Genomic DNA, 13,770 nt, shown 5'->3' with positions numbered 1-13,770 from the left:
CAGGGAGCCAGCGGAGTGGCCCCGAAGCCTCAAGGGATCTGCGGGCACTGGTCGGTCTGTGCCCAGGATGAACGTTGAATGGGAAAGGGACAGTAAGGACATGCACGTGTGGGAGGGCCGTGACGCCAGCCAGCTTACTGCCATCGTAGTTGAGCGTGGCGAAGTTGGCCTGCTTCTCCGCACAGCCGGCACTGTTGCACACCCGCGTCTGCAGCTCGTACCACGTGGCTTCTTGCAGCTCGTACAGGATGTACGACTTGGAGAGAGAGGTCCGCTGAGCTGTGGTCCAGACCGTGGTCCCGAAGGGTCTGTACTCCAGTGTGAAGGAGGTGATGGGACAGCCGCCATCATTCCAGCCGATGAGGTTCAGCCTCACGCGCGTGGTGTTGATGCTGGCGAAGAGTTCTTGCTCCTTCGAGAACTGGGGCTCTGCGGGAGAATGCACGGAGGGGATCAGCTCACGGGATACACGAAGGCCAGCCGTCAGCGTTGTCACACATTTCCCCTTGGCTGCCTTCCCCACCTGGGCAAGGAGCTCAGTCCAAGTCTGGGTCATAGACCAGTCCCAATTTGCCCAGTGTTTACAGGGACCTGGGGGCCAACGGGCTGTCTCCAGCCACAACCCTAGGTAGGAGAGGGGAAATCGGGCGGGTAGAGGTTACTGTTGTGTGTGTCAGCGCTCCTGGAGAACACTGCTATTTTCGTGTATGTATTTCCTTGAGTGATTCTGAAGGAACCCACACCGTGTGCTGAGCTGACCCGTTTCCACGCTTGTGTGGATGGACCTGACTCAAGAGAAGTCTAGTTGGATTTTGGAAGGACCAACAGGTGTCTCTTACGATCCAAGCCCTTCTTACTGGAGCCCAGGGACCTAATGGTTATACTTCTGCATAAATCAATCCCTCCTCCTCTGAACGCTTGCTGCATCTTAACCAGAACTCAGGTGCCAGGTCCAAGTAGCACCTTTGCCTTCCCACTTCTCGCTCTCTTGCTCTCCAGGGTGGCCCTGTGTACCCGATAAGAGTCAGATGTGAGGGGAAGCGCCAAAGACCTTCTCTTCACTGCCTCACCTACCCTTCTGTGCCACTCTACCCCTCCCCTTACTGGTGGCCCCAGACTGCAGTTTCACCGCTGAGCACCATTTCTGCCCCCCGGGGGTTCATCTCCTCAAAGGTTCATGTTTCGGATTAAAAAAATCAATTCACATTAAAGGTCAACAGTGTATCCCAGTCACTTCCCAGTCACTGAAAAGTGAGGCGTTGGAGGCAATGAGAAAGTTATGGATAGAGGGGACATGGGGCGATGGAGGGAGAAGGTCACACTAGGCAAGAGGGTAAATGACATATTTCATGGCGACCCAGCCAGGACACTTTATGTTGGCACCGAAGCCCTTGGTTTGCAAATGACGCTCTTCTTTTCACTGCAAATGAGGTAACGAAGGAAGAGAACCACGATATTCTGTGAGGACCAGCCAGCTCTCTCATCACACTGCAACACGTCCAAACCCGTTTTGGGAATAACGAAGTTCAAACTCACAGACAAGCTTGCAAATAAATATATGACACGTCATCGGTGATTCCAATCCCCCATTCGATCTGGAAAGCAGAGGAAATGCAGAGAGCAGAAGGCATACCTACCTTTCCCCAACGTTTTCGCTTCTATGATTTCACTGATGCGTCCCGGTCCCACTCCATTTTGGGCCGTAAGAGTGAACTTATACCAGGTACCACACTTCAGATTTTCCAGGCGGTAAGAACGTTCACTTGGGCTGATTGGAAAACTTCCCCACTGCTCACTGTTATCCTCAGAGTACTGCAATATGTAACCTACAGAACACAAGAAATAGTCAAAAGAGCCTTATTTCCTTTCTACCTTCCTTCTAAGTGTTGCCATTCTGTATGGGATGAGAGTTCTCAGCATTCATGCATAGTTGGAAGAGAACATCTGAACTCTTCCTCATTCCAGAAAACTGAACCCAGGCTGGGAGGAGTATTGCGATGATGTTCCGATTAGCCTTTAGGCCACGCCAGACATTACTATGGTGTATTGCTAATTGGTGTGGTGAAAATAAAGCCACTTTCTCCCCGTTTCCTTTTAAAAGGTGTAGGAGGAAGCAGAGGGTGGACACTATGTCTCTAGAAATCTGCCCTCAGGACACACGTGCCTGAATCCTTGGGTATCCGCATGGTCTGAGCTGAATTATTTTTAAGAGAACGAAAGCTCTGGAAAAGGGCTATGTTACAAGGGCACAGGAATCTCCTCAACCATACACTACCCAGTCCACAATCACTAAGGGAACTGGCTCTAAATCCTGTAGCCATCCCAACATCTCAAGTCACCTGGCTTTTCCTTATTCTGAAAAATCCCTCCAGAAATCCATTTCTGTACATGACCACTATCATCTGTACTTCCATGACCATGAACATCAACTGGCCCTCTCTTGGCTGCTCACTAGGCGCCAAGCTCTGTCCTCAGCCCGCTACGTTCATTATGTCACATAACCGTAGGAGATAGTGATTATTAGCCCCACGGCACGGAGCAAGACACTGAGATCCAGACAGATGAGGTGACCGTTCGAAGGCCCTGTAAGTCAGTGAGATTCAAACCCCACTTTCAGAATCTGAAGCCAGCTCTCCTTGCCCTTGGGATCACCGAGACATTCCTCCTTGTTACGGCCGCCATCCCTACTACCCCAGCCACTTCCTCGTCCTGTTTTCTCTGTTTCTGTCTCCTCTCTGTTCACACCCGGGCAACCTGGGACCAGCCTGCCTGGTGCATGGTGTCCTCAGGCTTGTGGACTGTTCTCTTCCCTCCAGCCCGTGGGGCTCCCTTTTTAACACAGGCAAAGCACTTCTCAGCTCCTCACTTACAGAGGCTCCTCAGCCCACACTGGCAGCATCAAGGGTCTTGCAGACCCCTCACATGGAGGTCACCTGTCCTGGATTCTTCTGTGGTCAGGGTCCCCATCGTCCTTACTCTTTGCTCCTTCCCTCCCCTCTGGCCCTCTGCTGCCTTGGGGGCCCTCCTCCTTTCCGAGCCTCATTTTCTCTTTGAGTATCCTTGATCTGCACCCCTTAAGGCTCATGCAGTACATGACAGGTGGGTGAGGGATTTGGGTACCCCATGCTCCCACTGTTATCTCCTAGCTTCCACCCCAGCTCTGCCCAAACCACCTCCCTGCTGCTGTGAACGTCACAGGGAGAACACTTTCCTTCTAACTTCCTCCAGCCAAATCACATCTGGGAAGCTCTTGTAACCCTTGGCAACAGGAGCCCTCATGCCAATGGCTGTGGCTACCACTGTGTTTCACGGACCCCTGGTTGTCTTTGCTTGGAAACTCTTCATTACCAAAATTGGCTTCACCTTCAAGACCTCCTGCTCTGGCACTCCCTGTACCACTTCTCGAAGGCTCTCACACTTACAGAACCCAAACACTATTTCATTTGAGCCTCAATTCCTAGAGTCCCTTGAACATTTCCCTTGATGCCCTGTTTTTTTCTCCTTTCTCATAACAATGTTCTCTAACAGCCTCATACCTTCTGTAGACCATTTCCACCAGGAGCCTATTTTCACCCACTCCTCGGACTCTAGCCACACTTGTTCTGCCAGTCAGCAGCTCCAGTAAACAGCGACCCAGTCTTCCATCCAGGTGTGTGCAGCACTTGACAAAGTCATGAGACGGTGAAATTGTGACCGCCACAGTTTGGGCTATTTTTATGCAGCTGGGCCCCCACTCCCTCTTCGCAATGACTTTGTTGGTCTATTAATGACTCCCCTTACATTTCACATGGTAGCTGTTACAAGTCTTCCCCACACTCCTCAAACTTACAAACACAACCTCCCCCCAATCAGCTAACTATTTAAAAAAAATAATCTCACTTTTTTCTTTAAAAAAAAAAAGGAAGATCTTCCCCTTTACTCAGAGTGCTGATAAATGTTTAACACATGGCTGTAAAAAAAAAAAAAAAAGAGACTTGACCAGTAGCATTTCTGAGTTTTGGGGTGTGTAACGATCCCAGCCTGGGGTTAGTCACTGAGTATAAGGCAGAGAAGAGAGAGGAGAGCTTACTCTTGTGAGCTGGAAGGAGCTGGCTCCAAGACCCTGCTGGCTTCACCCTGAAATGACCCCCTATTTCCAGTTGTCTGTTCACCTTCCTCATTCAGAAGAGGGGATGTCCTCTGCCTTTGAAAGTCCCCTCCCATGTAGGACCAGCCCCCTCCCCCACTCCCGTGCATCTTTAGTGTATTCCTCCGGATTCTCTCCCTTTCTTGTGGCCACAGCTTGCTCAGAGTGTTCTCCTCCCAACTCTGCGCAGGCTAAAATTATCACACTATCTTGTTCCTCAGGACAGACTTCCTTTGTTCTTTTCTGCTATGGACTCAATGCAAAAGTTTTGTGCAAATAGATCGTTTCCTACCTAAACTCTAGGTTCTCCCTTTTTGTGCTTTATAAATTAGAACAATAACCACTTGGTTACTAATTAAATTAAATTAGTAAGTACTAATTACTTGAATGAATGATTGAGTACAGGAATGAATGAATGATGGAGTGTTGACAACATGGAGAAGAAACAGTATGCAGAATTTTGGGGGAGAGATTACCAAATTCTTTCTTTCTTTTCTGCTTTCATTAATCTTTCACTCAGATTGGAGGCACACTGGTTATTTTGTGAATGGGATGCCTTGGATGAATGATGGGTTTCAGTAAATACCATAAGAATAGATGTGTGGCTTGCTGTTTAGGTAGTGGGAGAATTAATTGTAACTAACGCAGAACGGTTACTTGATGGAGATGTGTCACTTATCAGCCTGGGGATGGATAGTGACAGTCAACTACTGTGGGCAACCTATTGCTCATTACCTCTGATGGAACTGCCCCCATTGTCTCCAGGGAGCCACGAGAGCGTAATGGAAGAAGATGTCGTTTTGGACACTGTAAGCCGAGGCTGATCGGGTGGAACTAGATAGGAAACAGTTTTTAGAAAACAAGAATTAGTTTTTCACATCTTTAATCTGCTTGAACAGCCATTTACCAAATCATTTTTAACAGCCATTTATTAAATAAGTGTTTTAGGTTGCCAAAATATGCAATTCACTTCTGTCAAAATGTCTTTTTAGTTGATGTCCTTGGTTAAAGAGATAGAGCAGAGTGAATCTATTATTTAACGAAAATTCAACTGCATTTCTACTTGGATTTATATCTAACTCATTTCCTCACTGATTCCTTGAATTTCTGGGTCGTTCATCACTTACTGAAATCTCCTTTAAACTTTCTAAGGATGCTTGCATTACTCTGAATTTCAGCCTTGATCCAAGTGAGAAAGATAAATGGCATCCACTTAGCTGTTCTGTTCCCAGGATGTGACAGGGGAGGGAAGGGGGGAGGGGAGATTGGGTGAGGGAAAAGTAAGGGAGGGAGAGCGGGGGAGGGGAGAGTGGCTAGTGGGAAAAAGAATTGCAAAAATTGCCACTTTTTTAGCTACTACCCCAAGATTCGATACACACACACACACACAAGCGCGCGCACATACACACACACACACACACACACACTCAGCTCTGGAAATCAAAGGTGTGCCATTGGTTGGCTGTACGTGAACTTGCTCGTTCGTACAAGACTTGAAGAATACATACTTCAAACCAATGGGCCTCAATATTATTTTGGGTCAGCACCGAGGACAGAAACATTGAAGGAATTCAGAATCAGGTTATCCAAATTATACAGACACTTCCCTTAAAATGTCCATTTCTTTTCCTCTGAGAGAGGCCCATATATATTAACTCAAAGGTGTGAAAACATGACCCGGCTATTTCGAGTCACAACATCAAGTCAATCTTCTGAAACACCATGGGATTCTCTTGACTCCAATTTACTTGAAATTTCAGGCCAATTTTACATTTTTAAAAAAAATATTGTTGTTCTCCTCCTCTTCCCTCCCCCCTGAGGACAATACTGATTTTATTTTTACTCACTGTGATTTATTAATGTGACAACATTTAAGTCCAAAGAAGCATACTCTTTGGTTTTTCAACTAATAAAATATCACTGTGCACCCAAACCTGAACTGGTCAGTGGCCATTGAGGATTTTACACGTGATTTTAATTCAACTACCTTGAATTTGTCCCGTACTTTTTGTGTTCGCTATCAAGAAAAACCACATATACTACATTAAAAACCCAACTAAATATAGCAATATCCTTAGAGTTTCAGTGGATGACCTTTTGACGTACACTGCATATAAAAGCTTGGTTAATTAGTAGATAAAAGACCTCAATTCAGACTTATTCTTGGTGTTTTCTGGGTTCCACTTATACATATGTAGAGTAAACCGTGCAATTAGCAGAAGCTACCAGGACGTCCTCAGTGCTGCACATCGAGAAAAATGAGACTAGGCTCTCTATACGCAAAAGTGTAAATAGCGTTATCTCTGGGATTATGAGTGCTTTTATTTTCTTGGGTTTGCTGCATTACATTTTCCAAAATGAACAAGTATATTTTTCTGTAATATGAACATAGCAATCAGCTCTTTAGAAAGGCTGATTTTTAAGTTTGTTCAATTTTACTCTTTGCATATAGTCACACGTAGAAAAAATATCATTAAAAAGAGTCCTCAAACTTTCTACCTTGTACTTGTAAATTTAAAATAATTTCATCTGATCCCCAGTTGTTATTGGCGATGCAGCTGTAATAGCCGGAATCTTCCGCCTTCACCGTGCGGATAATGAAGCTCCCGTTGCTGAAGATGCTTCTCCGCCCATCAATCGTTACTAGGCTGGGTGTCCCGTTACTACCTCACAGGAAAAAAAGGGCACAGATTAAAGAAATTACAATCCAAATTAGCTGAGGCTGGCGAAAAGCATAAAGGCTCTCTCTGAGGTCAACAAGGCCCTCGGAACTGAATTGTGATTACACGACAAAAACAATCCAAAGCTGAATTTCATTCTTTGGAGAGCGTGCTACGTGGAGATTAGCTCTGTGCTGGGGGTTTGGATTCTGGCTGTCACATACGTCAATGCCTGTCGCATCCCGAATGGGCCCCTCCTTCCTCCACCATGCGGGCACCGGCCACCCCCTCTTGCGAATTCCTTCTGGGGCAGAAGTGCCATTTTGACCCAAACACATAGGGACAACTAAATGTGGGGTCTCTTGTGGACTTGCTTAGATTTATAGCTGTTCATGATTTTGACCCAAAAAAAAAGTGAACTGTGGTTTCTCAAGAGAGTGATGCGTTGGTCTTAGAATAAAAAGAGTCCCCTCGCCATTATAACTGCCGCCATGGCGACTGTTCGGCCATCCCCACATCAGGCAGGATGCCTCTTAACCCTGGGACTGTATTTATTTCCTTGCATTAACTGATTTTAAAAGAGGAGAAAAGTGGTCCCTGGACCAAGACTATTATTTCAATAGTTTATGTCTTTTAAGTGCTTTTGTTTAAAATAGGCACTCTGCTGAATCCATTTTATATCAAATTTCCATGCTCATTAGTGAATTGTCAGCTCTTTATTTATATCCTAATTTTGTCCTCTGAACATAGAGAAAGCACTTAGAAAAGTTACAGGATAGAATATATCTCACCCACTTTCTGCCTCCTATCTTGGCTGCTATTATTTTAATAATTACTTATTGAGTATGGAAAACCAGATTTTATATTAGCTAAGTCCTAATGCATTGCATCTCTTAAAGTCATTTCTCAGAGCATTTGAGGTAGGGTTAGTTGGACCATTATCTTGGAAGGAGAAAGACAGGTGTGAGGGCACCCCTGTGATGGGGGGCGTGTTCCTCTCTGTTATAGAGGAAATTTATATGATAAAGTACAGCGATTATTGGGTTGGTTAGGCTACTTTCCTTGCAGGCATTCTGTTATGAATATAAAGGTTCTGAATTCACGGAAGATAGATGCAACACACACCAGACCCTTTTAGTGCTAAAGCCAAGATCCCACCCCCCATTCCACCTCCTCTCCCATCTCAGAAGAGTTGCTGTTTCCTGGAATTTTCATGAGTGGAAATGAAGACAGCATTAGAGTGCCAGACCCAGCCTGGTATGTCTGATATAATCTCTTAGAGTCTCGCTAAAGGCATACATTAGGTTACTGGTTACCTGTCTTTCATCCATTTTACTGCAGGAGAAGGGTCCCCAACGGCTTTACAAGGCAAGGCAATATCCTTCATCCACGGAGTAGTCACTGTGCCACTGAACGTCAGGATTCGTGCTGGAGCTGGGGCGCCAAACAGAGCAGAAGCCCAGTCATGCCACAGCCTCATTGACACAAAAGCCAAAATGCCCTTCCCCCATACGGTGACACTCCCCCCCCCACCAAAGGGTGAAAGCAGCATAGCCGGTTAGGGATACACCTGCCAACATCGTTCTCTGGTTATCAGGATGTGTATACGGGATTTTCTTGTAAGAACATACAAACAGCTAAAAATCCCTATGGTAGCATTCCCCCCCTCTATTGACTAAACATGAGGAGCCCAAATTAAATATCTGGGTCTTCATAAGCCCAGCATCCCCAAGCTGTGTTTTCCATGAGCCCAATTATTTGTCAGAGCCCTTTATTAAACAATTTATCTCAACACCAAAACCGCACGTTAAAATATACTTTTAATATCTGAGAGAACAGACAACATGAGGCATAAAGTGCTAAGAGAAGGACGAGTAACACAGAACAACTTCTGTCAGTTTTGTTCTACTTCCCTGACTCGATTGTGTCAACTTGATCTTCAGAACAAATGTTAAGGAAAATGAATGCTTTTCAAGCAGCTTCTCTTGAAGAACAACTGTTTGCTTGGGACGGTGATTCAGAGGCTCCAATGGCAGCATTGGCCAGAGGCTTCTGGTACCAGTGACAGTCCCGAAGTCGCAGGAGTGGAGAGGTTTTAAAAAGCCCATGTGGACCTATGCCAGCAGGGGCCTCGTTGAAGACCGAGGAGCCCGGCACTGACAGGTTCTTAGTGCTCCCTTCTTGAGGGAGACCCAGAAGCTGACACCAAGACCCCAGTCTTCCAGAGGCAAAACAATGTGCCCCATCTTGGCCATACGTTGGGACACCGTCGTCTGGGATGCTTCCTCTGGAAGCTGAGCGAGGCCAGATGAACAGCCACCAAGACCACATAAGAAAGGTGGCCCCCATCTGATTCTGGAGCCATAAGGATGGTACCAAGATTGGGACCCGGAATGATCTGGGGCTTGAGGGTTTGGACTGGCCAACGGGCATGGATGGAGCCCAGTCATCACAGAGGCATCCTGGCCTAGAACACAAGCCTTGGTTATTAAGGTCTACCATACGACTCCTCTTTTCGTTGCTCTGAGTGCTGTGGGCCCGAGCTGAGACAGAGACGGAACGCCGTTGGGCTCAGAAGCTGGGCCCGCTGTGCAGCAAGCATTACAGCAAGCTCTTCCTGCTTGGAGCAGGGTCTGCGGAGACGGCTCATGGACGGCAAAGACCACTGTTTCAGTTACTGACGTTTTTGATTTCTCATCATAACAAAAATATCCTGGTCAGGGAGCACTGGATGTCTGGCACTGGGGGTTTGGCATCTTCCATTTCAAACCCTTCAGACCATCATTTTATATGCTGAGGAACGTTTTTGCAGCAAAGTTGGGATGATTAGGGAAGCCAGGTAGAGTTAGGGGCTTTCAAGCTTTTTAACACCCCCTCACTACCGTAAGAAACATGTGGCACTCTGAATCCCGGAAGCTACACACGTGCTGGGACGTGCGTGACTGAAGACAAAGGGCCTCAAATGAATACTTGCTGTGTTTCACTTTTTCAGGTCAGTCTAGACTATTTGATTCTATTCCATTCTAGTACTTTAATATGCTGGCTATAACTCTTGAAACCAATTCCAGGACTTGTGAATAATTTCCCATCTGCATTTTGAGAAATATAGGCCAGAACCATTTCCTCTTGAAGCCAAACACACCCAGTTTGTAGAATTAATGCCCATTTGTGGCATAGGAATTTAAAGAGTCCTCATCCTAAATTCCAAGACTAAGTGACAGAACCTATCAGAGCTGGTTTTCAAATGAAAGCAGGCAAGAGAATCATTTAGAATCTGTTAGAAATGCAGATTCCTAGGCTGGTCTGTGATTTGGCGGATCTTTGGTGGGTTTAAGGAGTCTGTCTTTTAACAAGCACCTCAAGTGATTCTGAGAAACTGCTGTCCGCCTGCAACCGGGACATCCCTCCCGGATCCTGTGCTGCTCTCAGCCCCGTGGCAGTGCTCTCTCGGTCAACCCTGGCCCTGGGACCCTTCAGGATGCTGTTCCTCCAGCGCTGGGTTCAGGATTCCATTCTGCCACTTCATTCACTAAACAGCAGTTCCTTCTGTGACCTAACTCTGGATTTTGGCCTCTGCTACCTGCCGACAGATTTGCCACTGTGGCTGCCTGTGTTGATCTCCCAGCAACTGCAGGATAACTTGAAGCTGTCTCCTTGGACTGCCGGCAGCATCATCTCTCCAGATTGTATCTTTCAGCCTTCCTGGTTTGCCAGCGTCTGGGGCTTCTGCATGGAGCCTTTCAGGTGGAATGTCTGCTCCAAGCCTGAGCCCTTCCCTTGTTCAGCTCCTTTCTGGAAAACCCATCTGGATCAACCCTAACTCTGGGTGAACCCCACTTGAACATTTCTGAAGAAATCCATACAACTGAGAATTTAAGACCCACCATAGATTTACAATCACTGACCTCAAGTGGACTGTCCGCTCTCCCTGCCAGGCTCACTGTTTTGTTAGGAAGTTCCTTCCCACTTCTCTGCAATGATGATTTCCTATTGTCCTTCCTCTTCTCAAACTTCCCATCCTTTTTCCGCCAACCCCCAAAATGCCTAATACTTGGTAGAGGAAATAGAAGACACAGACTGGGAACCTGGCCTTTCCTGTCACCAAACCTATAAACCCATTTGTGTTTCTTCCTCCAACCCTTGGTCCTGTGGCCCGGCTCTTCCTCCCAGATTATCACCTCCCTCCCCTCCACTTGGGTCTTCCATTGCCATGCAAACATGCTCTGCGAGCTGACATATTAAGCCATGGCGAAAACAGAGCCTTTCCTAGCATGAGACCCACCCTTGCTCTAGCTTGTCTTTCTTGTGGCTTCTTCCAGGTGATGTGTGTTTAGAGAACTTTCTGCGGAGTAGATCTGCTTCCTCACCTCTCTCTGTCCCCTCATCTGCTCCCTTCCCCATGAAGCTGTTCTCAGGAAGGTCAGAGAGGTCCCTTGAATGGCCAACCCCAGGGCACTTCTAGTCTTATTTCCCTTGACCTCCCAGCAGCTGCTGAGGGAAGACCACTCCCTCTTTTCCAAATCATCTCTGTTGAATTCTTGGCCTTGCCCTCCTGATTTTTCTCCTGCCTCTCTGGCCTGACCCCTTCCTCTCTGGCACCCCCTGTGCCTCTCCCTCCCCAGAGCAAGCTGATGTTCCGTAGAGCTACTCCTGGACCTGGGGCTACTCCTGGACCTGACTCTGACTCCCAGGTGGGTTCTTCCCATCCCAGGTATGGGGGTGTCTGGGTGCTGAACCCTCTCAATATCTGACTTCTTCCTGCCAGATGTCTCTTGAGAGAAAGGACTTCCCCAATTGCCTGCCTAACACTGAATACACAGAAGTAGAGAGGAGGTAAAGCTGTTGCTATCCTGCATCTCACGTTGCTGCTTTGCTTTGATCTCATGGTATAGACCTTATGCCCATTGATAATCACTGCTTTCCAGTGTGAGAGTGTGTGTTGGGGTGGACAAAAAAAAAAATCCACGATTTTATTTTCCTTAACAACAACGTATTTACTTTCTATCTGCAGTTGTGTTCGAAATGGGACAGCGTTCTCTTTTCCCCTCGCTATTTTACTCTGCCTTTTCTTAGCTACCCATTAATAAGCCTGTTCTCAAGAGCTCTTAGAGGCAAAATTGGAATCTTAGAATGTTCTCTTACATTCTCTTTTAGGCACCTAGCAGCCTCGTTAGTAATAAATTGCCAGTGTGGTATATTCCAAAATTAGGGGGCACCTCCTGCTGGCCTGGAATTGTGATGTTAGTACATTTACTCGTGAAAAGTGCTAATTTAGTGAGACCCTAAACACTGGGTGGTCGCAATGACCAGAAGTATAATAAGAATAGTTTGTGCCTATATATGCTTTTTAGGAGCAGTACCACCTCAAGGTACAGATTCTATATCCATTTTCACGAACTTTTATTCTTTGGTGACTCTGACTTCCCATTGTTAAGTAAGGTCTTTGTTTATGACATTCTATCAATAGAAGAAGAGCTAAAGATTTTCTTATATTTATAATTTTCCAAATTCCATAGATCTTAAAATAATCATTTCTCTTTAAGAAGTCTGATGCTTGCTTTTGATGAAAGTAGGACTTCCTTGGGAAGCTGCTATGTAGTGATTTTCACCTACCCAAGGGGTGAGGGTGGGCTCTTTTTCCTTACTTCCCCTAAGACACTTTGAGTTGTAAAGCCACTCGCCCTGAGCACTGTGTTCTCTTCTAGGAGGATTCTTTCCTGATTTGCACAAAAGCCCAGTGCCAGCTAGCCGCAACCTTATTTCTTAAGCTGGAACGTGAATGCACGTGATGCTCTGATTTTCTGGTGATTTTTAGGGCATCGTAAGCTTTATTTCTGGTAGAGGAGGGATTTAAAAACAGTCCAATGAGAGTGGGAAATGAGGTCTTTACCACAGTGGCGCACCTTTAGCCAACGGCTCTACCATGATGATTTCACTGCTGTTGCCTCTCCCAGCTGAAGTCACGGCTACCACCCAGACGCTGTATTGACGGTTCCGACTCAAGTTGGGAATTCTGTAGGAAAATGAGTCAGGAGAGGCTTCAAACTCGCTGATCACCTGTGAGAGGAGACATAAATGTTCCCACATTCAAGAAGGCAAATGGCACATGTGGATTTCCTAAAGGAGTGGTTATAAACATGTTATCTATCATAAGAAACAAAAGCCACCACCAATCCTTTTCTAAAAGGCTGGAATATACGATACCGATATTGACATCTCATATATACATGTAGAGAGCTTACATCGCTCTCTGTGGCAGCTTTCACAGCCACCAAGGAGAAATTTAACCATTGAAATTATGGGTCATGGCACATCTGTTTTCTGCTGGATCAAGTAACAAAAACAGATTTAGCCTCCTACCCCAAAAAAACCACCTAAGAACACGCAGAGTATAGGAAACCACAGTCTCAAAGGCATTGCTCATCAGGTAATGAAGGACAGAGCTCTCTGAAATATGGGAAACAAAGGAAGGGAGCCTACGATTGCAGGGCTTTACATTTTTGTGACAGTCTCCAGGCCATGGCACAGAGAGGGAGCCCAGGAGGAGCCCAGCGGCTTCCCTGAGTTGAGGATTCACGTCCGAGAGACTGGGAAGAAGCTGGAGCTCACAGGACAGAGCTATATACAGACAGAACTCTGGGGATCAGAAGAGGGTCCCACGTGGGTATTCAGGGCGGTAGATTTGTGCAGGCATGGGAGGAAACTACCAGAGACTAGGGAAAGAACTACCTGAACGGACTAGAGGTCGCGGTGCCCAGCATTTGCACAGGGCTGGGAAGAGTGCCTGTTCCACCAGGCGGATTGGAAGACCTCAAGGCATCGGATACAGTGCATCAGGGTCTTACCTTGGTGGTGGGGAATAATTAGGCCTAGATTGAACACCACACTGGTATTGCCTAACAAATATTAAAAGCAAAATTCATACAGATGAAATTGTCATGAAGTAACTTAACTGCATCCCAGACCAAAAATCAGAATATTTAA

General features: G+C 46.3%; 1 protein-coding gene across 1 annotated transcript in view; it reads right to left on the bottom strand.

Annotated features, from left to right (window-relative positions):
- The window catches only part of DSCAM (DS cell adhesion molecule), a 619,423-nt gene that overhangs the window by 50,593 nt on the left and 555,060 nt on the right, over positions 1 to 13,770 (bottom strand). The window contains exons 21-26 of the mRNA XM_040621659.1: positions 12,690 to 12,843; positions 8,103 to 8,220; positions 6,626 to 6,789; positions 4,862 to 4,960; positions 1,638 to 1,826; positions 139 to 429 (exon numbers count right to left, since the gene is read on the bottom strand). Coding sequence (XP_040477593.1) covers positions 139 to 429; positions 1,638 to 1,826; positions 4,862 to 4,960; positions 6,626 to 6,789; positions 8,103 to 8,220; positions 12,690 to 12,843 — 1,015 coding nt within the window. The remainder of the gene's footprint in view (positions 1 to 138; positions 430 to 1,637; positions 1,827 to 4,861; positions 4,961 to 6,625; positions 6,790 to 8,102; positions 8,221 to 12,689; positions 12,844 to 13,770) is intronic.

Source organism: Ursus maritimus, unplaced genomic scaffold (assembly GCF_017311325.1).
Source record: "Ursus maritimus isolate PB19 unplaced genomic scaffold, ASM1731132v1 scaffold_4, whole genome shotgun sequence".
NCBI classification, from domain to species: domain Eukaryota; kingdom Metazoa; phylum Chordata; class Mammalia; order Carnivora; family Ursidae; genus Ursus; species Ursus maritimus.
The sequence above is the reverse complement of the archived record's forward strand: the minus strand, read 5'-3'. Positions and strand labels throughout refer to the sequence as shown.